Below are 26,548 nucleotides of genomic sequence, written 5' to 3' on the forward strand. Positions count from 1 at the left end.
AAACCCTTTCAGCAGTTAGCTCAAAACAAACCAAAAGCCAAACAGCTTGTTTAGTTTTCTTAAGAAAGTTGATGACGCATGTGTAACTCAAAATACTTGTCAACAATTAACATCTACCACAGGGACAAATAGAGATATCAGTATCCTTTAGTAAAGCAGGAGGCACACATGGTGAAGAAGCATCGGCGTCTACTTCGAAAGTTAACACATAGCTACAAAAGGATGTGCCACAAGAGACAATTCAGCACAAGCAGCTGTGGGAAGAGTGTTTGCACTTCACTGGGAATCACACCTTCCGTCATTGTCAAACAGCTTTCCTAAATCCACGTGGCTCATTTTCAATTCCAAGAAGCTTATAAGTAACGTGAACTTGTGATGAATAATGAGTTGATTCCCTGTGCAAACCATCAAATCATGTCCATTTTGTATCAGTGTTATCAGAGGCTTCAATCAAGAATCTATTCATTCCAAAACGATTCCATTTCTTTCATTTAATCAAAAGAATAAGAATAAAACGTTTGCCTGTTCACTCTCCAGTTACAAAGTGAAACCTGAGATTGCTAATGCCATTGCAAACTTAGTTGAAAAGTTTAATATGAAAGATAAAATGTTGGTTTTTGTGGTGAGAAGATGCATACAAATGTTGGTGGAGCATAGCATTGTGGTAACATTACGCTGTATTCTTACCAACTTCAAAACCTGAGAAGCAGAAATGTAGTTGGAACTAGCTGCAGTGTGCACAAAGTTGATGACTGCATCCAAACAAGCTACAGTGTTCTACCAATCAATATAGAAACTGCAGTCATCAAAATTTACAAATGTTATATTCTATAAATACACAAACTTTTGTGGCCAAAACAGATACCAAACACAAAGAAACAATTCAGCACGGGTGTGTGTGTTTTCTCTCTGTGTTGCCTGTCAATTTTGCAAATGCCAGAGAGCCTTTGAAAAATCACTTTGTAAGGCCATCCAAATTTAGGTTACAGTATGTCCAAAATCAGTTGGAAATATTAACCAAGTTGCTCAATGAATGTAGCATGAAAATTCAGCTTTCAAGGCTTTTAGCAAGGTGTAAGTTTCTAAAGAAAAGCTTGCAAAAAGGAAGCAGTTCAGATTTCTCCCCCCAAAAACCTGGAAAGACATTGAATAAATCAAAAGATGGGAGGCTGCATGTTTTAATTATCTAATTTGAAAATTGTGCTTCAGGAAAATCTTGACTTTGATGGATTTTCAACTCCTAATTTTAATTGGACAAATTTATATTCTTCACTAAACAGAATGAAATTGTGGAAATCTATGATTTTGAAGTATTTGTATTTGGCAAAATGTTGAAAAGAATTATAAATTGGGACAATGTGGAAATTTTATCTTATAAGAATATTATTGAAGAAAGGAGGAAGCAGGAAGACAGCAGTTCTTGAAATATTGACCTGAAATATTTATGTATTGTAATATAAAAGTAGAATTAAGAATATTCTCAATTGAGCAGAATTTGCTCTGAATTTAGAGGTTCATCCGTTTCTAAAGAGGGATCATGTTTTCAATTAAGAACGTTATAGTCTTCAGAGAAGCATCAAAGAGCCATCAATTTCAAATATTTTAATCATAAAATACACCTTTGAAGAAGATTGTAGTTTTATGAAAATTAAGACACCATATTGAAAAGCATCTTTCAGAAAATGTTCCACATCACAATGTTGGAGACAGCAATGGCTAATTTAAAAAAAAGTTGATTTCACTGAAATACGTGTAGAGAGTAGAATAGTGTTCACTAGAGGTTGGGAAGGGTAGGGAGAAAGAGAGAGTGAGGTTGGATAAAGGGTACCAAAATACTGCTATTTGGGAGAAATAAGCCTCCTATTTCACAGTACCACAGGGTGACTGTAGTTCACAAGTTATTATATATTTTATAACAAACTAAAAGACTGGAGTTCAAATATTCTCAATGCAAAGAAAAAAAATATCTAAGGAGCTTGAGATGCCAATTACCTGACTTTGAACAATATACATCGCATACATATATTTAATTATCACACTGTACCCATAAATATGTACAATTATTATATATTATAAAAAGTAAAATGTATTTTAAAAGTGACTAATAACCAATGAAGGTATGTATTATATATCAATAATAATGATTTATTTGTTTGATTTTTGGTGTTCAGATAATCAATATGACATTCCTTAAAATTTGGTTTAATGTTAGTCACATGCCATTTAAGATATTTTAGAAAATTTTGTTTAGAAAATAAGCTTTGAGTAGAATTATCTCATAGGTTTACAATATGATAAAACAATTTTTGATCAACAAATATATTTTAAAAATAATAAGAGTGGGAATTTGATGTAGTGGTTTAGATGCCTCTTGATATAAGTAAGCAGGTTCAATTCCTGGCTCCACTTCCGATTCCAGCTTCCTGCTAATGCACACTCTGGGAGGCATTAGGTGATGGTTCAAGTAGTTGGGTCCCTGCCACTCATACGGAAGACTTGGACTGAGTTCCCAGCTCCTAGTTTCAGTTCTGGCCTAACCCCAGGTGTTGTGGGCATTTGGGGAGTGAGTCAGCAGATGGGAGACCTCTCTCTCCCAATCGCTCTCTTTCTCAATAAATAGATAAATAAATACATTTAAAATGTGAAAAAGGAATTATTTTTAGAATTGCCTTTCACTTTCAAAAGTGTCCCAATTTGGACAGTAAATTATATAGGCACCCTAACATGATCTGACCACTTTCACTCTTTGCCTCTTTCTCCCTGGTTCACTCTACTCAGGCCCTGAGGCTTCCTTGCGCCACAGATGCTTGAGGGTGCTTTCCTAATGGTTCTTCCAACATGGATCACATTTCTTCTGATACCTGCTTACTTTCCTCACCTCCTGTAAGTTCTTGCTCACGTGTCCTCTTCTATTGACTCATTCCTTGATTCATGTATGAGTATTTGGCCCTCCTTCCCCCACTTTCCATCTTTTGCACTTATTAATTTGTTTATGATCCATTTCTCATCACCAGATTATAAACTTCCTGGTAGACAGTCTTTATTTGATTGTTCTGTTTTGCTTTTTGATTGCCACATTCCCAACTCTGGGGATATGACAGACAACAAATATTCATTCAATAAATAAATGGATTGTTGGTCCACCACCCTTTAGATCCACAATTATCTTTTTTTAAATGTTGAGATAATCATGTTATAGTTTACCCCTAAGCACCATTCTGACTAGTTAAAGGGGCTTTACCCTGACCCATTTTGTTTGTTTTCTGGTTTCTATGTGAGAGTGATCTACTTCTCTATTTCAAAGATTTTTAGGCAGAGAAGGGCTGCCAGTATTTGCTTAGATGACAACCACTCTGTTGAGAATTAAGCCTATCTGGCTGGAAATTCCTCTGCCTTAGGAAGGGAGATCTCAGAGATATTCTAGCGTCAGTCTGGTTTAGAAGCTAAAAATATCCTCTAACTCTGGGTGTTGATAAAGACTCACGTTTTAGAAACGAACATTCATTCCTTGCTCTTTTCTGTCACTTTTATTAGGTACAGCTCGTGTATACCACCAATATCCAGGACCGCAATGTCTACAGGTATTTTTTTATTAATTGCTTTTGTAAATTAAGCTTATGAAGTAATTGTTATCAATCTGTGGCTAATAATTTGCTCTACAAGTGTTTATTATTAGAACTTTGACTCCCTCCCCTCCTCAGTTATCCACAGACTTTGAGCAGAGTTGGGATTCTGCTAAGCTAACTGCAACTTCTCGAGGTGCTTGGCTTCTAGTTAGGCTGTTTAGGCTGGTGGGCCCTGCAATTTCTTTAACTACCTGATAAAAGCGATAGGCCAGAATCATTACTGGTGTGTTGGCCTGGCTCTTCCACATACCATGCTGTGGTCCACTAAAGTGAAAACACATCTGAAAAAAACTGAAGTAAAATAACAGCAATATCAGATCTAGGATCAGGGCTAAGCCTAGACATTGGGCCTCCATCGCAGACTAATAAGTGTATACTAATCAATTAGTATATACTAATGAGTATAAATGGAGATATTTGCTTTTCATGAAAATTATGTGTTGAAACAGATTCACTACTAAATCACTTCTCCTGGCCAAAGCAGAGTCAGCAGTCTGAAAAAATAGAAAGGCCACTTTCCGTGTTCCTCTTTAGCGATAGCTTGCAGTTTTTAAAAACACGGCACAAGTTTCTGGGAAGTAAATGAAGGGGCTGAAAGTACAGATAGTAGAGAGTCATGCTTGGTTAAGAATGGTACACCATACCTTATTAGGTTTTAGGATTATACTCAGTAGTGCACACAGAAGGCCAAAAAAAAAAAAAAAAAAAAAGATGCGGGGGAAGCACTTGTGCTACCAGAAGTCAGAAGTCTTTTTAGAACTTCCCACTCAAGGGTACTTTCTGTTTTGGTGGAAGCGAAGACAATTTATGAATAAGTATTTCCAGTTTATTCCAGTTGCAGTGAGTTGCACAGTGAGCATTCCTCTTGGTCCCTGTTCTTTCTGTTCCCAGGCCTGGTGAAAATCAAAACAAAGTAAGTACAACACCATGCCAGGTGTATTAGTTTTCTTCGAGCTAGGAAACCAAGGCTTCAGTAGAAGCACAAGTGAATATAAGAACATATAATATGAAAAGTCAGCCCAGCCAAATGCAGTTTTCTTGTTTAATCTGACTTTGTGATTAATATTTGGCACCCTAGTCCTATTATTGGCACCTTCTTCCCTGTAGTTATGAGGCTGTGGCTTGTTTCTCTTCACTTCCTCCTCCTTTCTTGCTCCGTGTTCCCGGGGAGCTGACTCTGCAGGTTGGGTTTTACAAGGCTGTAGGTCAGTTGGCTCTCTTTGCTGTGACCAGTGGGAAGCACTGTGGAGGATGCAAAGTGGGAAATCCAGGGTATTTTCTCCTGTCACCTTCTTCCCTTAGTATCTCTGTTGACAGCTACACCTTGATTTCTGCCAGAGTGACACATCTGCTTTAATTCCAGCTTTCTGCTTTTTAACGTGGGTCTCTGGCTAACTCGTTAAGTTTCCTTTGGTCATCTTTTTTTCTATAATGGGAACCCTAAGAGGCAGCCGTGACAGCTTGAGTAGTTAGATTCCTGCCACCCAAGTGGGAGGCTTGAAATGAATTCCTAGCTCCTGGCTTAGCCAGTCCAGTCTCAGCCTGGGCATTTGGGAAGTGACTCAGTGAATAGCATCTTCCCCCTCCCCTCTTTCTCTCTCTCTAATAAATAAGTAAAAACAAAAATAGATATGTAGTAGACTGATATAAATCACTGAGGCTTGTATAATTCACTGTAATATAAAAATTTCATCTTTATGATTTACTTTTTAGAATATATTGAACTTTATTTTGCATTTTCATATATCATTTTACTAATGAGTATGCAGGTACTTGAACAGGATCTGTATTCCATTTGTTGAGTTCAAAGTTTCACTGATTCCTCATTTGCTTATATGAATATGAAACCATCATCATATATATTATCTGAACTTTTTTAAAGCTTTTATGTAATGAATGCATTTTTTCATAGATACAACTTTAGGAACATAATGGTTCTTTCCCCCATACTCACCCTCCCCTAGCCCCAACTTCCATCCCTTATCCCTCTCTCTCTCCCAACTCCTTCTTCATTATGGTTCATTTTTAGTTGATTTTATATACAGAGGACCAACTCCATGTTAAGCATAGATTTCAACAGTTTGCACCCACGCACACATACAGCATATAGAGTACAGTCTGGGAACAAAATTTGCAACTCATTAGGGACGGAGGTCCTAAATGGGGAGTAAGTACACAGTGACTTCTGTTGTTCCTTTAACAATTAACACTTTTATCTGTGATGTCAGTGATCATCCAAGGCTCTTGCCATGGGCTGCTAAGGCTAGAGAAGCCTTTTGTGACCATAGACTCACTCCATCGGTATTTGGACACAGCTATAAGTGAAGTGGATGTTCTCTCATCCCTTCAGAGAAGAGTATATCCTTCTTTGATGACCCTTCTTTCCACTGAGGTCTCACAGTAGGATATTTTTTGCCACAGAGTCTTGCCTTTCCATGCCTGAAATGCTCTCACAGGCCTTTCAGCCACACCAAGAAGCCTTAAGGGTTGATTCTGAGGTCAGAGTGTTATTTACAGCAAATGTCATTCTAGGAGTCTGCTGTGTGGACTGCTTCCCATATTGGACTTTCCTTCCTTTTTAATTCTATTATTATTACCAGGCACTTGATATTATTTATATGATCAATTTTATACTTAAAGTTATCTATATGTTGACCTTAACATTTAACATGATCATTTTAATAGTTCAGATGGCATTTATAACATTGATTTTTATGGGTTTGGAGTCCCATGCCAAGTTTTTAGGCTGTACCCTTAGAAGTCAGTCTGTTGGACTGTTGGCAGAACTATACTGCTTTACAGTTATAGACTACCTCCTCCCTCTCTTATTCCCTCTCTTATCCTTAACTGGGATCTTTTTCCAAATAACTTAAAATACATATGATTAACTCTATGTTACATAAAGAGTTCAGCATATAGTATGAAGGAGAGAAAAGAAAAAGAAAAAAGAAAAAAACAAAACAAAACAAAAAGGTTATACAAAATAAAAAGTAACTATGATAAACTGTCCCTCAACAGTTAGGTCAAGGACTATTCAAGTCACTGATTCTAAAAGTGTCAATTTCGCTTCTATTGCTTTCATTTTAGGAGCACTATTAATTCTCCCAAATCAGGGAGAACATATGGTGCTTGTCTCTTTGGGACTGGGTTATTTCACTAAGTATGAGGTTTTCCAGCTTGCTCCATTTTGTTGCAAATGACCAAATTTCATTGTTTTTTACTGCTGTGTAGTATTCCATAATGTACATATCCCACAGTTTCTTTATCCAGTCTTCAGTTGATGGATATTTAAGTTTATTCTATGTCTTAGCTATTGTGAATTGAGCTGTGGTAAACATGGAGGTGCAGATAGCTCTTTTGTTTACTGATTCATTTCCCTTGGGTAAATTCCCAGGAGTGGGATGACTGGGTCATATGGTAGGTCTATATTCAGATTTTTGAGGTATCTCCATACTGTTTTCCACAGTGGCTTTACCAGTTTACATTTCCACCAACTGTGGGTTAGGGTGCCCTTTTCCCCACATCCTCTCCAGCATTTGTTGTTTGTTGATTTCTGTATGAGGGCCACTGTAACTGGGGTGAGGTGAAACCTCATTGTGGTTTTGATTTGCATTTCCCTGACGGCTAGAGATCCTGAACATTTTTTCATGTGTCTGTTGGCCATTTGGATTTCCTCTTTTGAAAATGCCTGTTTAAGTCCTTTGCCCATTTCTTAACTGGGTTGTTTTGTTACTGTGGAGTTTCTTGATCTCTTTGTAGATTCTGGTTATTAATCCTTTATTGGTTGTGTAGTTTGCAAATAATTTCTCCCATTCTACCGGTTGCTTCTTCACTTTCCTGACTGTTTCTTTTGCTGTACAGAAGCGTCTCCATTTGGGGTAATCCCAATTGTTCATTTTGGCTTTGACTACCTGTGCCTGTGGGGTCTTTTCCAAGAAGTCTTGCCTGTGCCTATGTCTTAAAGGGTTTCCCCATTGTTCTCAATTAATTTGATGGTGTTGTGGCATAGATTTAGATCTTTAATCCATGTTGAGTGGATTTTTGTGTAAGGTGTAAGGTAGGGGTCTTGCTTCCTACTTCTATATGTGGACATCCAGTTTTCCAAGCACCATTTGTTGAAAAGACTGTCCCTGTTCCAGGGGTTGGTTTTAGCTCCTTTGTCGAATATAAGTTGGTTGTAGATGTTTGGATTGATTTCTGGCATTTCTATTCTGTTCCATTGGTCTATCTCTCTGTTTTTGTACCAGTACCAGGCTGTTTTGATTATAGCTGTCCTGTAGTATTTCTTGAAATTTGGTATTGTAATGCTTCCGGCTTTGTTTTTGTTGTATAAGATTGCTTTAGCTATTTGAGGTCTATCTGAACTATCTAGACCAAGAATTTGCACCCTTTATTTCTGGAAAAGTCCGGATAATAAATACTTTAGGCTTTGTTTACCATAACATTTATGTATAGCATTTACTGAAGTCTATAGGTGAGCAATGGTAGCCAGTAGGTAGATGAGTGGACATGGCCCGATTCGATCCACAGACCTTAGTTTATCGATGCCTACTTTATGTCCTCATTTATTCTTTATATGCTGTCTGAAGTAACTGACAAAGAGTTATAATACCTGATGCATTAACTTTTTTTAAAAAAAGATTTATTTATTTATTTATTTATTTATTTATTTGAAAGGCAGAGTTACAGAGAGGTAGAGGCAGAGAGAGAGTCTTCCATCCTCTGGTTCACTCCCCAGATGGGCGCAACAGCCAGAGCTGTGCTGATCTGAAGCCAGGAGCCAAGAGCTTCTTCTAGGTCTCCCACACAGATGCAGGAGCCCAAGAAACTGGGCCATCTACTGCTTTCCCAGGCCATAGCAGAGAGCTGGATCAGAAGTAGAGCAGCCAGGACTCGAACCAACACCCATATGGGATGCCGACACTGCAGGCGGTGGCCTTATCAACTATACCACAGTGTCGGCCCTACATTAACTTTTAAAATGCTATTAAAATTTAAAAATTCAGGCCAGTGCTGCGGCTCAATAGGCTAATCCTCCGCCTGTGGCGCCAGCACACCGGGTTCTAGCCCCAGTCGGGGCACCGGATTCTGTCCCAGTCGCTCCTCTTCCAGTCCAGCTCTCTGCACTGCCCCAGGAGTGCAGTGAAGGATGGCCCAAGTCCTTGGGCGCTGCACCCACATGGGAGACCAGGAGAAGCACCTGGCTCCTGGCTTCGGATCAGCACAGTGCACCAGCCCGCAGCGTGCTGGCCATAGCGGCCACTTGAGGGGTGAACCAACGGAAGGAAGACCTTTCTCTCTCTCTCTCTCACTGTCCACTCTGCCTGTCAAAAAAATTTTTTTTTAAATTCAGAGATGTGATTTTAAAGCTGTTTTCAGAGGCTACAGTTGGAGGAGCGTGGCTGTCAAACTACATGTCCAGCATTTTCCTTCAGTTTTGAAGACTGGATTTTTTTTTTTTTAAGATGAACAAGGAGAAATGGACAAAAGACTGATAAACCTCATTCAGATATTCTACTAGCTATTTTTAAAAGACTCTGTCTCATGGGGCCGGCACTGTGGCTCACTTGGTTAATCCTCTGCCTGCGGTGCTGGCATCCCATATGGGCACCAAGTTCTAGTCTTGGTTGCTCCTCTTCCACTCCAGCTCTCTGCTGTGGCCCCAGAGGGCAGAGGAGGATGGCCCAAGTGCTTGGGCCCTGCACCCACATGAGAGACCAGGAGGAAGCACCTGGCTCCTGGCTTCAGATCGGCGCAGCCCTGGCCGTAGCAGCCGTTTGGGGAGTGAACCAACAGAAGGAAGACCTTTCTCTCTGTCTTTCTCTCTCTCACTGTCTATAACTCTACCTGCCAAATAAATACAAAAAAAAAAAAAAAAAAAGACTATGTCTCTGGTTCTAGACTCACATCTAAAGAGTTAATAGTTAAAATTCTGTCTTCTGGTATTTTATGCATGGCTTAACATTTACTTGGGTTTTGATGTCTTAGGATGATTCTTTTTTTTTTTTTTCCTCTGTAGTGAGGTCCAAGAGCCAAAGAAATCTCCACCACCTGCTAAAACCTCAGCAGCTGCCCAGTTGGATGAGCTCATGGCCCACCTTAGTGAAATGCAGGCCAAGGTGGGTACAGACTGATGATAAAACTTCCAGGGCATGCAGGGGCCCCAGTTTCTCATTGTAGAAATCAGCTTTCAATTCTCTTTTCTTAGGAATTCTCTTAAATTGGCATTTCATTTTCCAAATTAAATTTAATTTAGTGGAAAAACTCAGGTTTATGTTGTTTGTACTCATTGTTGTAAGGAAACTGAGTGGTAAAATGAGGCATGTACCTCTGTAACATTTATATGATAAAAGATGGCTCAAATGAGAGATCTGGATTGAGTTCCCAGTTTCCAGTCTCAGCACTAGTCCAACCCCATGCCTTCCCCAAATGATGGAGTTCTTTCTCTCCATATATCTCTTTTCTCTCCCCTTCTTTTTCAAATATGTTAATTTTTTAAAGTTCATTGGGGCCAGCACTGTGGTGTAATGTGTAGACTGCCACCTGCAGTGCCAGTCCAGCTCCACTTCTGATCCACTTCCCATCCAGCTCTCTGCTATGGCCTAGGAATGCAGTAGAAGATGGCCCAAGTCCTTGGGCCCCTGCGCCTGCACGGGAGACTCAGAAATTCCTAGCTCCTGGATTTGGATCAGTCCAGCTCTGGCCATTGTGGCCATCTGGGGAGTGAACCAGGGAGATGGAAGACTTCTCTCTCTCTCTGCCTCTGCTTCCCTGTAGCTTTGCCTTTCAAATAAATAAATAAGTATTTTTTAAAAAGTTAAGTTCATGAAAAATTGGAATTAAAAAATAAGTTTGGAAAAGGCAATTAAGAGGCTGCCTGGTATGCCACATCCCATATTGGAGTGCCTGGGTTTGAGTTTCAACTCTACTTCCAATCCAGTTTGTGCTAATGAATACTCTGGGAGGCAACAGATGATGACTCAAGTACTTGGGTCCCTGATAGCCATTTGGGAGACCCAAACAGATCTGGTTTCTCATTGGCCCAGGTCCAGCTGTTGTGGGCATTTGGGGAGTAAACCAGTAAATGGAAGATATGTCTCTATGTTTCTCTGCTGCTGCTCTGTTTTTTAAATAAATAAAAATAAATAAATAAAACTTTTTAAAAAAAAATCCATTTTGGTAAAAAGCTTGTGAAATACATTCATATTTTTCTTTTTTCTTTTTTTTTTGCAGTAAGTAATTTTTTTTAAACTTTTATTTAATGAATATAAATTTCCAAAGTACGGCTTATGGATTACAATGGCTTCCCCCCTATACCGTCCCTCTCACCCACAACCCTCCCCTTTCCCACTCCCTCTCCCCTTCCATTCACATCAAGATTCATTTTCGATTATCTTAATATACAGAAGATCAGCTTAGTATACATTAAGTAAGGATTTCAACAGTTTGCTCCCACACAGAAACATAAAGTGAAAAATAATAGATGATTTTTTTTAAATGATGATGAAATCAGATCAGACCTATTGTCATGTTTAATCCCAGTGAGAGTCAAGTTGGGAATTGATAATTTCTTTTTTTTTTTTTTTTTTTTTTTTTTTTACAGAAGATCAGTTTAGTATGCATTAAGTAAAGATTTCAACAGTTTGCACCCCCATAGAAACACAAAGTGAAATATATTGTTTGAGTACTCGTTGTAGCATTAAATCTCAATGCACAGCACATTAAGGACAGAGATCCTACATGAGGAGTAAGTGCACAGTGACTCCTGTTGTTGACTTTACCAATTGACACTCCTGTCTGTGGCATCAGTAATCTCCCTATGCTCCAGTCATGAGTTTCCAAGGCTATGGAAGCCCTCTGAGTTCTCCGACTCTTATCTTGTTTAGACAAGGTCATAGTCAAAGTGGAGGTTCTCTCCTCCCTTCAGAGAAAGGTACCTCCTTCTTTGAAGACCTGTTCTTTCCACTGGGATCTCACTCACAGAGATCTTTTGCCAGAGTGTCTTGGCTTTCCATGCCTGAAATACTCTCATGGGCTTTTCAGCCAGATCCGAATGCCTTTAGGGCTGATTCAGAGGCCAGAGTGCTATTTAGGACATCTGCCATTCTATGAGTCTGCTGAGTATCTCACTTCCCATGTTGGATCACTCTCCCCTTTATTTATTCTATCGGTTAGCGTTAGCAGGTACTAGACTTGTCTATGTGCTCCCTTTGACTCTTAGTCCTTTCATTATGATCAATTGTGAACTGAAATTGATCACTTGGACTGGTGAGATGGCATTGGTACATGCCACCTTGATGGGATTGAATTGGAATCCCCTGGTATGTTTCTAACTCTACCATTTGGGGCAAGTCAGCTTGAGCATGAAATACATTCATATTTTTCTTATAACATGCATTTTCCATCAACTTTTAAAAGTCTTGTAGGGGCCGGCGCCGCGGCTCACTAGGCTAATCCTCTGCTTGCAGCGCTGGCACTCTGGGTTCTAGTCCCGGTTGGGGCACCGGATTCTGTCCCAGTCGCTCCTCTTCCAGTCCAGCTCTCTGCTGTGGCCCAGGAGGGCAGTGGAGGATGGCCCAGGTCCTTGGGCCCTGCACCCGCATGGGAGACCTTGAGGAAGCACCTGGCTCCTGGCTTTGGATCGGCGCAGCACGCTGGCTGTAGCGGCTACTGGGGGGGTGAACCAACGGAAAAAGGAAGACCTTTCTCTCTGTCTCTGTCTCTCTCACTGTCTAACTCTGCCTGTCAAAAAAAAAGAGAAGTCTTCTTGTAGAACATTGTCATATTTTTTGCAGTTATTTTTCACACTTAATATCAGTCACCCTTTCAGATCCTTCAGACACTGACCTTTTGAACACTAACCTCTTGAACATTAACTATATATACTAGAGGAGGAAGGAGATTTTTCAGATGATTCAAGTTTCTTGAAGGGACACAAACATTTTGATCGGTGCAATTATTCTAAGCAGTGAAAACAGAATAAGTAAAGGCCTGAAGGCAGATAGTAACAAGTCATATTCAGGAGATGTAGGGAGCTTGGCTGACCTTAAGCAAGGGATGACTTCTATTGCATTATAAAAGATGAAATTGGAAAGGTGAAGTGAGGGCTATGGATGAGAGATTTTGAGTGTCTGTCTGAGAAGTACAAATTTGATATGGGGGTGCTGGAGAAGCATTGTAGTTTTCTGATCCACAAAATATTAGTTAAATGGTAGCACACAGAGAGCAGAATTGGGATACAAGGTGATAAAGGATGAGGTAGAAATATTTCTGTAATTTGATGATCTCTCTGTGAATGGTTTCTAATAATTATTTTAAAATTTTGCTTGAACAAAGCCAATCCCTCAGCAAGTCTTATCTATTTCCTACTACTTTCTTCTGTAACACAGGACTAAATCATTATGCAGAAGTCACTCTGCATCCATTCTTGCTTCTCAACACTTGATTCTTTACTCTACTACTATGGGACATTATAAACCAGATTCCTTTACTCTCATGCTTAAAATCCTTTAATGGATCCCATCACCTTGGAGTAAAACCCAAGCTTTTACCATGAAGACCCTATGTTATTTTGGCCTCTCTCTTTTCTCCATCATTTCCTGTCATGCTTAGTCTCTGCTCTAACCCTGCAGACCCTTTTGACTTTTAATGTATCAAACTGTTTCTTTCCCAGGGCCTTCTCTCCCTCTGAAATGCTGTGCCTACAAATGTCCATATTTTTGGATTCCTTCGTAATCACTCCAGTATTTCAAATATCACTTCCTTAGCAGGATCTTCTTGGATCCCCACATCTGAATCAATTCTTCCTTACCATTTTGCCCTTTGTCACTTCCATCTCTCTGTGTAACTTATACCTTATCTCTCATGTTTATTTGTCTGTTGTCTTTCACTCATAGAATGCAAATTCCACTGAGGCAGATACTTGATCTGAATAGTACCTTGCTTTATTCAAGCACCTAGAACAGTGACTAACCCACACTAGATGTTTAACCGATATTGAAAAATAAACAAATAACAGGAAGATGTGACTAACTGTTGACCTGGGGTCATCCTAAGAGTTAGAAGGGGTATCATCCTCATACACTCAATTTTCTGTTGTCAGAAAAGACAGACATAGCAAAGGTGAGTCACATTTCATTTGGCTCAAGGAGCTTAGAACAAGGGAGCTGAAAGTGTTTTCACTGGGGTTAAATTGTTGGATTCCTCTGCTGCGCCAGAGGAAGGTTAGGGAATGGATCAAAGATCAGTTGGTAGAAACATGGGAAGCGGGATACACAGCAGACCCATAGAATGGCAGATGTCCTAACAGCACTCTGGCCTCAGAATCAGCCCTTAAGGCACAGGGATCTGGCTGAAAAACCCATGAGAGTATTACAGGCAGGCATGGAAAGCCAAAACACTCTGGCAAAAAAAAAAAAAAAAAAAAAAAAAAACCCTAAATGAAAGATCTCTGAGTGAGATCCCAGTGGAAAGAATGGGTCATCAAAGAAGGAGGTACCTTTCTCTGAAGGGAGGAGAGAACTTCCACTTTGACCATGGCCTTGTCTAAATATGATCAGAGTCAGTGAACTCAGGGGGCTTCCATAGCCTTGGCAACTCATGACAAGAGCCTAGGGTGATTAGTGACGCCATAAACAAGAGTGTCTGTTAAGTCAACAACAGGAGTCACAGTGCACTTACTCCTCATGTAGGATCTCTGTCCTTAATGTGCTGTACATTGTGATTTAATGCTATAACTAGTACTGAAACAGTATTTTTCACTTTGTGTTTCTATGTGGGTGCAAACTGTTGGAATCTTTACTTAATGTATGCTAAACTGATCTTCTGTATATAAAGAGAATTGAAAATGAATCTTGATGTGAATGGAAGGGGGGAGGGAGAGGGAAAGGGGAGGGTTGCGGGTGGGAGGGAAGTTATGGGGGGGGAGCCATTGTAATCCATAAGCTGTACTTTGGAAATTTGTATTCATTAAATAAAAGTTAAAAAAAAAAAAAAAGATCAGTCAGTAGAGGGAGCCCAGAAAGTTGTGTAGAAAATGCACGTGAGAATGAAAGTGTGTGGAGGCTGATTCTCTTCATGGTTCTTTCCTTGTACCAGGTGTCAGTGAAAGCAGATGCTGGCAAGAAACCCGTATCGGAGAATCTGGACCACAAGGCGTCCCTGGACTCAATGCTTGGGGGCTTGGAGCAGGAGTTGCAGAACCTTGGGATCCCGACAGTGCCCAAGGGCCACTGTGCTTCCTGCCAGAAACCCATTGTTGGGAAGGTGGGAGGGGCCAAGATGTTGGCCCTACAGCCTCTGTGCCTGTGTGTTTGTGTCTTCCGCCTTCCCCCAAGATTGCTCTTTCTCCTTATTTCTCTAAGGCATTTTAATGATTGTTAATAGTGACCGCTTACAGTGCTGTGGGCAATGAGCTAAGTGCTTTACATGAGTTCCCTCATTTAATCATCACATTAGCCTAAGAAAATGACTATTTTTGTTTCTTCTATATAAATAAGAAAACTGAGGGACTGGAGATGTTTGCTGACATGTTCAAGGTTTAGGAAGACATGGTGTAAGAGTTGAAACCAGGAGAGACTGAACCCCTGAACCGTTTTTCTGCACTGCCTTTACCGTGTGACCTTTCTCATTGCTTGCTTCCTCTATTCACACATACCCAGTGTAAATTGATAGATGACAAATTCCAGCTGAGTTCAGCCTCAGACTCCCACTCTGCCTCATCCTTTCCATAGCCAAGAGAAAGGGCATTGAGACCTGACCCTAATAGGAGAGTGAGGTGAGGTGTTCGGACAAGGGAATCAAAACTGTCACTTGGACTTTTCCTCATCCTAGGGTCCTTTGTCGCTCCCCGTCTTCGTGGAGGAACGACACAGGACCCTGCGCTGTTCTTTTGTCTGCTCGGCCCTCCCCGGGTTTGCTGCTGGTTCTTCCCGGGTTGGCTACCGTCCCTCCCACCTCCGTGGAAGGGCGGTTCCCCCTGCCACTTTCCCCACTTCCGCGGGGGAGTGGCACACCACCGGCCGGCTCTCTCGGGGGCTGCACAGGTGTTCCTTCAGATAGATGTTCCCGGTGCACGTTGTCTCTCTCCTCCTTTATAGTCCTCTTCCACCAATCCCAACTCAGCTGCCCACACGCCAAGTACGCTGCTCTCCTCCAATCAGGAGCAGGTCCTACAGTTTATTGGTTGAACTGGAGGCAGCTGTGTAGAAGCTGTTTCTCCCTTCTCAGCGCCATATTGTGGGAGAGCAGATGCATAGAATAAGTCTTAATTCGAGTAACTTAGTCTAGTCCAAGTTGCTCCCAGTTGCTCCCCACATCCTTTCCATTCTCTTTAGCCTGTCATCACTGTGTCTTGTGTTTCTATCACCCTCTGGGGCAGTAAAGTGGTATGGGACATTTCCAAGTTTCCATCAGAGTTATCATTAGGAAAATAGCTAGTCTTACTATCCACAGAGCTCAGACAGTGGACCACAGTGGGGTTTACATGGAACACAATGCCCTCTATAGTCTTGTGGCCTGTAAACCTAGAGCACTCAGCTGCGCTCCCAGGTCAGGCTGTTTGCCATCCCCCAGGTGATCCATGCTCTGGGGCAGTCCTGGCATCCGGAGCACTTCATCTGCACTCACTGCAAGGAAGAGATTGGCTCCAGTCCCTTCTTCGAGCGGAGCGGCTTGGCCTACTGCCCCAAGGACTACCACCACCTTTTCTCACCACGCTGTGCCTACTGTGCAGCTCCCATCCTGGATGTAAGTATAAATTCCCCCCACCTACATCTCAAGCCTTCCTGTAGCTTTTCACCACTCATTTATAGCCAGGGTCATGTTTTACAACTCTGCAGCACTCTCATATCTCCCTCCGTGTTCCTTTTCCAGAAAGTGCTGACAGCAATGAACCAGACCTGGCACCCGGAGCACTTCTTCTGCTCTCACTGTGGAGAGGTGTTTGGTACAGAAGGTATGGCCCCAGGCTTCATCCCAAACCCCACGGGGTAATGATGTGCTCCGCAGTGCTTTTCTTTGTGGCCTGCTGCCTGACTGATGTGAGAGTCCTGCTTCCTGCCTTCTAAGTGTTCTCTTCAGTCCTGGATAGCACCCCTCCCTACCTTTTTCCAACTTTTATAATTTGTGTTTAAATTGATACTGTAATCAAAGAAATACAAAGTTTAAAGCTCAAGTATTACTTCAAGGTCAATATTTAAAAAGAATAGTACGCTGCTTTTCCCTTCCTTATCCCCAAATCCAGTTTTCCTCTCCAAGTTCTTTTAGTAGTATTTTTTTGTTATTTGCTTGTATGTTTTAAATAACAACTTATAATACTATATACTAATATTTTCTCCCATTTTAACCACTATATATTCATTTTCTTCCAGGAAAATTGAGATCAAGAAATGTTATTGCTGCTCCACTCATACCAGACTTATTCTTGGGGAATTTTTTTTTTAAAGATTTATTTATTTGCTTAAAAGTCAGAGTTATAGAGGGATGGGGGAGAGAGAGAGAGAGAAAGAGAGAGAGAGAGAGATTCCATCTATCTGTTTCATTCCCCAGATGCCTACAACAGCTGGGCTGGACCAGGCCTAAGCCAGGAGTTTCTTCTAGGTCTCTCGTGTGGGTAGCTGGGGCCTACTTGGATCATTTTTTGCTATTTTTCTCAGGCCATTAGCAGGAAGCTGGATTGGAAGTGGGCAGCCAGACACAAACTAGTGCCTATATGGGATGCTAGTGTTGCAGGAGGTGGCTTTACATGCTATGTCACAACGCTGTCTCCAGGAACCCAATTTCTTGTGCTGTCTCTGTTGCCTCCTAGGATCTTCGTTAGCAGGGAACTGAAGATCAGAGTTAGAGACAGGAATTAAACCCAAGCACTCCAACTATGGGGTGCAAGTGTCTTAAGTGCTAGACTGAATGCCTGCTCCTGGAGTGACTAAGTCTTATTCCATAATTATAAAACAGTGTTCAGTGTGTATATGCTGACAGTCACACAAATGTTGTTAAGCCATGTAGCAAACTGATTACAGTGGAGCATGGATTTTGGAGTCAGACTTCTTGGTTCAAATCTGGGCTATGTTATTTATGATGTATATGATCTTGGTCAAGGCATTCAGCTTCTCTATATCTCACTTTTCTCATCAGTAACAATAAAAGTCTAATAAAAGTGCCTATCTTACATGGTTATTATGAGATAACATCAGTATTATATTTAGCCTAGTGACTGACATGGAAGCATACTTATGATTAATGTTATTATCATGGTGTCTTTTTTTTTGTATAACTCTTTTTTTTTCTAGAGTTAACATTTGAATCTCTTTCTCATTAGGTTAGTTTTTCTTCTACTTATCACTAATTTATCTGATAGAAATTTGAAATCCTTCTCACAATTTTCAACCACCTCTGGAAGTCAGTTCCATTTTTTTCCACTGTAGTACCTACCTCTAGGAGATTTCTAGCCTCTTGTTCCAACCTAAAATGGTTTCTTTCTGCTAAGTATCAGTCATTCTACCCTGGTATCCCTGAGAATTCATTTTACTACTTTCCTCTTTGGATCTTCTGTTTCCTGGATAACATGTGGTTTCCACATGTTTCCACCTTATTTTTGTGTATCATGTCCTCTAGCAGCTTTATAAGAAACAATGAATAGTAGGTAATGTTTTTGAAAACAATGAATATCTAAAATTCCTTTTCATCTGTTTTTGCCCCTAAGTTGCCTAGCTGTAGAATTCTGGATGTAAACTATTTTTTGCTCATAATTCTGAAGACATTGCTTCACTCTCTTCCAGATTCCATGGTTGAGAATATTTATTAACATTTTATTCTTTTCCTTGATCTTTTCTATGTGACCTGTTTTTCCCCTTTTATAAGCTTTTTTCCTTTTATTTTCTGAATTGTCTTAATTTTCCCCCTGATTTCATGTTTCTTTTGAACAAATATGACTCATGCATGGGATTAGAAAACTTCCTTATATTGCTTTTTCCTGTTATTTTATATGTTTTAAATCATTTTATTATTTAAAATTTTGATTAATTTGTGTACTACTTACATATTTTATGGGGTAAAATATGCATGGCATAAACCAACCACTCAGTCCAGTAAGGAAAGTTTTCTCCTTTTTCCTAGATAAAAACTTCAACAATCTCAGGTATTTTCTGATTACTCTTAATAAATACTTCTAAACATAAAATTTAAGACACAAAATGCAAAAACTTAGTTCTTGGGTGATTCAATCTATTAATAGATAAAACTTTCAACTGTTTAAAAGTGACAGCAACTGCCTCTCCCTGGTGGGGCCTTCAAGTTGCAGGAGACCAGCAAAGGCGTATGACCTTTCACCTCTCTTAACCTGCCTTTGGCATTTTACCATCCTCAGTCCTGTTGCTTATCTTGACGTGAATTCCTTCAGGGCTGAAGTGTCCTGTCAGGGTAGAAGGAGAAGAGAATGGAGGGCAGGGAAGTTCTAATGTGTGTAGTACTTCTGTTAAATTGGTTTTGTAACCTCTAGGCCTGACTGTTGTTAAACAGTCTTGGATGCTTTTGTGGATTATGTATAAATCCAGTAGCAAACTCTTGATTTCTCTTTGTGTCCTGGCTGGCTTTCTTTCCTCATCCTGTTATTCCTTTGAGGATATGTTCTTCAGATAAGCTTGTCTTCATGGGATTTTCCTCAGCCCCTTCTGGTGATCACTTAGAAATGATTGAAATGTTCCAGATCATCTTTTTCACTTGAATTTTTAGTTAAGGATCATAGGAAATGTGTGTACTCTTCCCTCACAGTCAATGGGATCGCAGTTAATTTTCAGCTGTATCTCGTGTTCTCTCTGCCAACATTCAGAGTTGAAAAAAAAAAAAAAAGGATCAGGGTAGGGGTGGGGGAAGGATTGAGGAATGAGATTTTCATTGTTCAGCATTTCAGTTTTTACTTAATTCCCACTTTTCAACAGAGAACTTGACTTCATTCTTCATGATCCCCACAAGTGCTGATCCCTGAGATTCTCTGGCTCGATATTTTCAGAAATAATCACTACATCTATGGTTTAGTGGGACATCTGATTTCTAATGGTGTTTCAGACTTTGAACCAATCCCACTTCTAGTCCTGAGGAGTATCTTCCATGTTCAGTCTCTAAGCCCCTCTGATGTTAGAGAGCTCAGGGTGGCTTGATGTTTGTTGGTATCTTCCACCTGTAGAGATATGGGTTTCAATTTTCTTACTTATGTCGACCTAGTTGCCACCTTTAAAGTTTTGAAAAACTTGTTGTTGCTTCATCTGGTTACATCTCTTTTCCATTTTGCTTTTTCTTTTTCTCTTTTCTTTTTAAATTTTTTTGGTTAGTGATTTATTTATTTGTTTGAAAGGCAGAACTAGAGAGAGGCAGAGCCAGAGAGAGAGGTCTTCCATCCACTGGTTCACTTTCCAAATGGCCACAATGGCCAGAGTTGAGCTGATCCAAAGCCAGGAGCTTCCTCTAGGTCTCCCATGCAGGTGTAGGGGCCCAAGGGCTTGGGCCATCTTCTATTGCTTTCCTAGACCATAGCAGAGAGCTGGGTTGGAAGTAGAGTAGCTAGGAGTCGAACAGGTGCCCATATGGGATGCCAGTGCTGCAGGCAGCGGCTTTACCTGCTACGCCACAGTGCCTGCCCCTTCCTTTTCTCTATTTCCTTATGAATCTTTATAATTTTCTTTCTTAACTGTTGTCTTAGTGTTGTCACAGGCGGGGAGTGTGGGATAATTCTATGTGTTCAGGCCTTTGTAGAGAGATTCTCCTAAGTATTACGTATGGTATTATGTACATTGATAGCTATTATTCATTTGATCCCCACTACAACCTATGAGAGCAATTTTATTGATTTTTTAAAGATTTATTTATTTATTTGAAAGAGTTACAGAGAGGCAAAGGCAGAGAGAGAGAGGCTTTCTATCCGCTGGTTCACTCCCCAGATGGTTGCAACCACTAGAGCTACGCTGATCCAAAGCCAGGAGCCAGGAGCTTCTTCTGGGTCTCCCATGTGGTTCCAGGGGCCCAAGGACTTGGGCCATCTTCTACTGCTTTCCCAGGCCATCGCAGAGAGATGGATTGGAAGAGGAACAGCTGGAACGCAAACCAGCCCCCATATGGGATGCTGGTGCTGCAGGCAGAGGCTTAGCCCACTACACCACAGCACCGGCCCCAGCAACTTTATTCTATATTTTACCGGTTATAGACGAAAACAGTGAACTTCTAGGAGATAAAATAGTTTTCTTAAAGTTGTACAACTATAACGTCAAAGAGCAGGGATTTATACTCAGGTCTCATGTCTGCAGATTCTCTGTTTTCTCTACAACATCACAACTGTCCTTTGATCAAGACTCCACTTGTCTTCTGCTGCTGTATTTCTTTACTTGATGCCAACATGCTACACTTTATTTCACAGTAGACCCAATACAGAAGCACTGACATGGTCATTGGCAAAGTACTTTGCAGTAATTTGCTTGTTCACTGGAGCTTGTTCAACGCTTTCCACAAGTTGTTTGTTATTTTACTTCGAGATTGAACTTTAGTTAAACAGCATTTTTCATTGAGACTTAATTTAAATCATATTAAAATATGTCACAGTAAATTTATATTGTACTGGTAGCCATAGAAGGCTGAGAGTGAGTTCAGTAGAACAATCAGCAAGGGATGGGCGCTGTGGCACAGTAGGTTAATCCTCCGCTTGTGGTGTCAGCATCCCATATGGGCGCTGGTTCTAGTCCCAGCTGCTCCTCTTCCCATCCAGCTCTCTGCTGTGGCCTGGGAAAAGAGTAGAGGATGGCCCAAGTCCTTGGGCCCCTGCACTCATGTAGGAGACCTGGAAGAAGCTCCTGGCTCCTGGATTCAGATCAGTGCAGCTCTGATCGCTGTGGCCATTTGGGGAGTGAACCAGCAGATGGAAGACCTTTCTCTCTGTCTCTCCCTCTCATTGTCTGTAACTCTACCTCTCAAATAAATAAAAAATCTTAAAAAAAAAAACAACAGTCAGCAAGTGAACACTACCCCTGGATGATGATGATGATGTGGAAGTTGCCTGACAGGAGAACCATGGGATACATACACATTTCACGTAGAGAAATGTTAGATGAAAATGAAAAGTACCCAATCCATAGGATGGCATGAAAGTACCATGAAAGTACTTAGTTCTCGTTGTTCTTGAGTTGGGTCTCTCATAAGCATACATGACCAATAGGGTCATTTATGTCTTTATAGAAACATGAAACTACACTTAAAATATTTATAAATGGAGACTTTTGGGAAAAAAGGGGGCCATATATTAATCGGAAGTTCCTCTTAGGTTATATTTCCATTTTTATACCTGGATTTTGCTAAATGAATCTTATACCATATTGTCAGGCTATTAATTAGGTGGCATCCTGCCTTACCCTAAGTCACATAGTCACACACAGAGTTTCTATAATGACAGCTTAACCAGCAAGCCTCCTGGGAAATTAAATTCATCTGCATTTTTTTCTTCAGTTCAGATAATTCTTCTTTAAGGCTCAAAGCTCTAAGCACATTGGGTCTTGTCATCCTCCTCCAGGGACAAGGTCCTCCTGCCTCCCTGTCTCCTTTTTAATTGTTCATTATCCAGGCCATGCAAGTGCTCCCTAATTTCCCCTGTGACTGACAGCCTCACCAGAGTCTAAACACCCTCCTTTTCTGTGTGACACTTTTAATTGTCACAGTTTCTCATTCATCCTCCAGAGATAATTGGCCCCAGAGAGAGCCTCAGCAAAAGTATGTGCTGAAAGTTTCTCCATTTATTAGACCACTAAATGCACAGGTATCACAGTAGGTTTGGCTGATTGCCTTTGATTCCTCTCCTGAGACTCACCCAAGTTGAAACAGAGGCTGTTAGTTCCTTCCTGTCCCACTCTTGAGACTAGCTGCCCTGCAAATGCTTAGATGAGGGTCAATCCTCGGTTAGCTAGTGTGTCTTACAGTTTTCTCAAGTAATACCTGTTTATACGTAGCTCAGTTTGATGTCATTTGCTTCACGGAGCATCAGCATCACATGGGGACTTGTTACAATGTGCAAAATCCTAGGTCTAGTCCCTGACCCACTGAATCAAAAATTCTGGGAGGGGGGACCCAATAATCTGCATTTTAACTGGTTCTCAGGTGAGTGATGTATGTTAAGGTTTGAGAAATACTGTGCCGCACAAAAGCAAGAAATATAGATGTGAGTGTTTGTTTTCTTAAACGGCAGAGCTTCCTGCACTCAGTTTGCCTTGAGCAGACTCTAGAGATCCTTTGATAAAGTCAGTAGAAGTATAGTGAGCTCCTCTGTGCCTGGAATGTGTAGAGAAAGAACATTGGGAAGCAAGAAAATGTATAGTTTTAATTTTAGATACATAGGCCTCAGAATTGTGCTAAATTGTCTACTTTGCAATGAAAGCATAGTTGAACAAAGATATGTCAAAGAGTGACAAGAGGTCTTGTGAAAACTGCAGCTGCGTGATTTGGATCCCAACCCTTGGCTACTCCTGCATGTTCGTCATCTGGATGCCACTGTCAAAGTCGATTTCAGAGATAATGTTCCTGGGATAGGCCGCTTCACCGTCCACTGTTTACGCTTTATGTGCTGTTTCAGTGGAGCACAGACAGAGCTCTCCTATTTATGAAACAATTGGACTATGGTATTTCAGCTCAGCTGATACCATCAGTGCCCACAGAGTGGTCCAGGTCAGGATGCACCTAAGGTAGAGATGTGGCATTTAAGTTAGACTTTGAAATTAGGCATAAATTTGAGTCTCAGCTCCTTTACTTTCAAGTTAGTAATGTGTAACTTCTCTGAGCTCTCGTTTTCTCACTTGTAAAACGGGGTTAAAACCCATTTTAGGGGATCGCTGTGAAGAATCTCACTTCAATTTTGGACTGTGGGTAGAGCACTCAGTGTAACCTGTACAAGGCAGGTGCCCCATAAATGGGATTGCAGACAATATTGTACATTTTAGGCAGCCTAAATTCTAGGTAATTACTAAGGAATACTCTGCGCAGATAAGTACATTTCACTTGCTTATGCATATTCTAGTCAGTGCTAAAGTGAGACCCTGAGGTACAACATACTTCTGGAGCTTAGGGTCTCAACTGTAATATCATAACATTGTCCACATTCATGGAACAACTACTGTGTATGGATCAGGTACCAGGGATATCACTATAACAGAAAAAAAGGAAGTTCCTGCCCTCATAGTAAATATATACTAGTGGGAGGAACATACATTAATCAAATTAGCCAACTAACCACTGACTTAACTCTGTGTTAAGAGAGAGAGTGATGAGATGTTGTTTGCGATAGGATAGTGAAGTCAGTTCTTCTCTTAAGCAGACCCCTGAGTTATGTGGAGGACTAAGCTGTCTGAGTAACTAAGGAAGCATAGAAATACCACTCAAGTGTGTTATTTGAAGACACATCAGCTTATTACGTTTTTCTTTTTTAATGTAAAGACAATAAAAAGTCCCTGCAGGAAACTTCACTTAGAACATATTTCTGTTAACCAAAAGCAGTATTTTACAGTAAATGTACTATATTTTTCACATTTCTCCATACATATGTTATAAAGTGCCTAAAATTGTTTTTAAAGCATTTTTATGCTGTTTCATAGTTTTATAATAATTTTAACAGTTCAATTATTCCATAAGGTTTTATGTAAACAAATCATAAAAGATAAAATGTTATATACCTGAAGATGTTCAGTGAAGCATTATTTATGGTTCCAAATATTGGAAACAACTAAATGTGTTCACAGTAGCATATTTAAAATCTTTCTGGTATTTTAGCAGTACTACAATGAATATCTTTAAAAATAATGTTTTCTTTTTTGAATTATTTGTATGGATTAATTCTCATTTAAATGTCTGAATCTTTTTAAAATTCCTGATATATATCATCAAATTTCTAAAGGTAAAATAACAGTTGTCTTTGTCTTTGTTTTAGGCATATATAAGTACGTGAATCACTCTGTATTTTCCAGCATTGGATTTATTTAACAGTTTTTTAATTACTTAAAAAATTATAAATTATATAAACTATAATTTTAAATTATACTACTAATTAGGAAAAATTAGAGCTTCATTGTTTTCATGACTTATTAATCATATCAATATAGCACTATTAAAATATTTCTTCTTGAGCTGTTTGAGAATTTGTAAAATGGACTTATTTTAAAAGGTTTAGAAAATAACCCCTATGATTTTCTCAGCCTCAGTGCAAATCCATTATCTGGATGTGAGCTCAGTAAGACCCAAGCCAGAAATTTTCTAATATGTGTCTAATGATAAAAATTTCATATGTTGAAGAAAAAGTGCTTATACTTCAATAAACTACTTTTTAAAAACTTTTTAATTACAGAGAATTTAAAATGCAATAGCACTTCCTTAGCTCTATTCAGTAAGTGTTAGTGTTTTGCCAAACTGACTTTTTCTTTTAACACCCACATATTCATCCATCTACCTTTTTTCTTACTGGGATGTTTAAAGGCAAATCATAGAAATCATTTCATCTTGTGATTAAATATTTGAACATACATTATCTTTAACTGACAAGGACTTTAAAAATCACATTCATGCATAGAAAATGAACACATTACTTAAAACTCATATTCAAATTTCTAAAAAAATGCAATTTTTACTTGGTTTCTTGAACCAGGTTCTAAGCAAAATCTATGCATTGCATTTGGCTGCTTTGTGTCTCAAATTTTAAAAATTCTGTTAGCAGTCTTGTCTTCACCACCTTTGTATACCATTGATTTGTTAGGAAACTAAAAGCCGTTTCTAAAAAAAAATCCCATATTCTATTTTTTTTTTTTTTTGACAGGCAGAGTTAGACAATCAGAGAGAAAGGTCTTCCTTCTGTTGGTTCACCCCCCAAATGGCCGCTATGGTCGGCATGCTGCGCCGATCCGAAGCCAGGAGCCAGGTGCTTCCTCCTGATCTCCCATGCGTGTGCAGGGCCCAAGCACTTGGGCCATCCTCCACTGCCTTCCCAGGCCACAGCAGAGAGCTGGACTGGAGGAGGAGCAACTGGGACAGAATCTGGCACCCTGACCGGGACTGGAACCCGGGGTGCTGGCGCTGCAGGTGGAGGATTAGCTATATTCCTGATTTGATTAGCTGGTTCCTCATGTTACAATTCAACTTATTTGCTTTATTCACTCCTATGCCACTTTTCCTATGTTTTCTGTAAATTGTTAGTTTAGACTTAGATTCTTGATTAGGTTTAGGTTCAGTTTGGGGCATGTAGGGACAAGAGTAGGTTATAGGTGGTGGGTGCCATTTCATACTTATTGAATCACATCAAAAATTTTTATTGATGCTAAGATCAACCAGTGCCAGCCTGATCTCTCCATTCTTAAGTACCCTGCCAATGATCATTGCGTAAGCCCAAAGTTCTAGGTAAGAAAGTGTTGTGTTTTATATTACTTCTATATTTATTAGCTGTGATTCTAGAAAACTAACTTTTTATCATCAGCTATTCGGTTATCTTGAAATACATTTCGTATAAGAAAGGTGGGGTAGGGGCCAGCGCTGTGGTGTAGCAGATAAAGCCGCTGCCTGAAGTGCTGGCATCCTATGTAGGTGCTGGTTCAAGTCCCAGCTGCTCTGCTTTCAATCCGGCTCTTTGCTATGGCCTGGGAAAGCAGTAGAAGATGGCCCAAGTCTTTGGGCCTCTGCACCCATGTGGGAGACCTGGAAGAAGTTCCTGGCTCCTAGCTTCAAATCGGTGCAGCTCCAGCTGTTGTGGCCATCTAGGGAGTGAACCAGTGGATGGAAGATGTTTCTATCTCTCTCAGCCTTTGGCTTTCTTTAACTGCCTTTCAAACAAATAAATAAATCTTAAAAAAAAAAAAAAAAAAGAAATGTGGAGTAAATGGCCTCTTTCCTTATAATGTAATGAATGGATTTGTTAATAA

General features: G+C 40.1%; 1 protein-coding gene across 4 annotated transcripts in view; it reads left to right on the forward strand.

Moving 5' to 3' along the window:
• LPXN (leupaxin) overlaps positions 1-26,548 on the forward strand; it is a 43,743-nt gene that overhangs the window by 12,217 nt on the left and 4,978 nt on the right. For 3 of the 4 annotated variants that reach the window (XM_070069356.2, XM_089326124.1, NM_001082048.1), the window contains 5 exon segments: positions 3,535-3,581; positions 9,646-9,745; positions 14,724-14,891; positions 16,200-16,373; positions 16,500-16,581. In XM_070069356.2, coding sequence (XP_069925457.1) covers positions 3,535-3,581; positions 9,646-9,745; positions 14,724-14,891; positions 16,200-16,373; positions 16,500-16,581 — 571 coding nt within the window. 4 annotated transcript variants of the gene reach the window in all.

Source organism: Oryctolagus cuniculus, chromosome 1, assembly GCF_051225735.1.
Source record: "Oryctolagus cuniculus isolate XC-2025 breed Fujian yellow rabbit chromosome 1, ASM5122573v1, whole genome shotgun sequence".
In the NCBI taxonomy this organism is placed as follows: Eukaryota; Metazoa; Chordata; class Mammalia; order Lagomorpha; family Leporidae; genus Oryctolagus; species Oryctolagus cuniculus.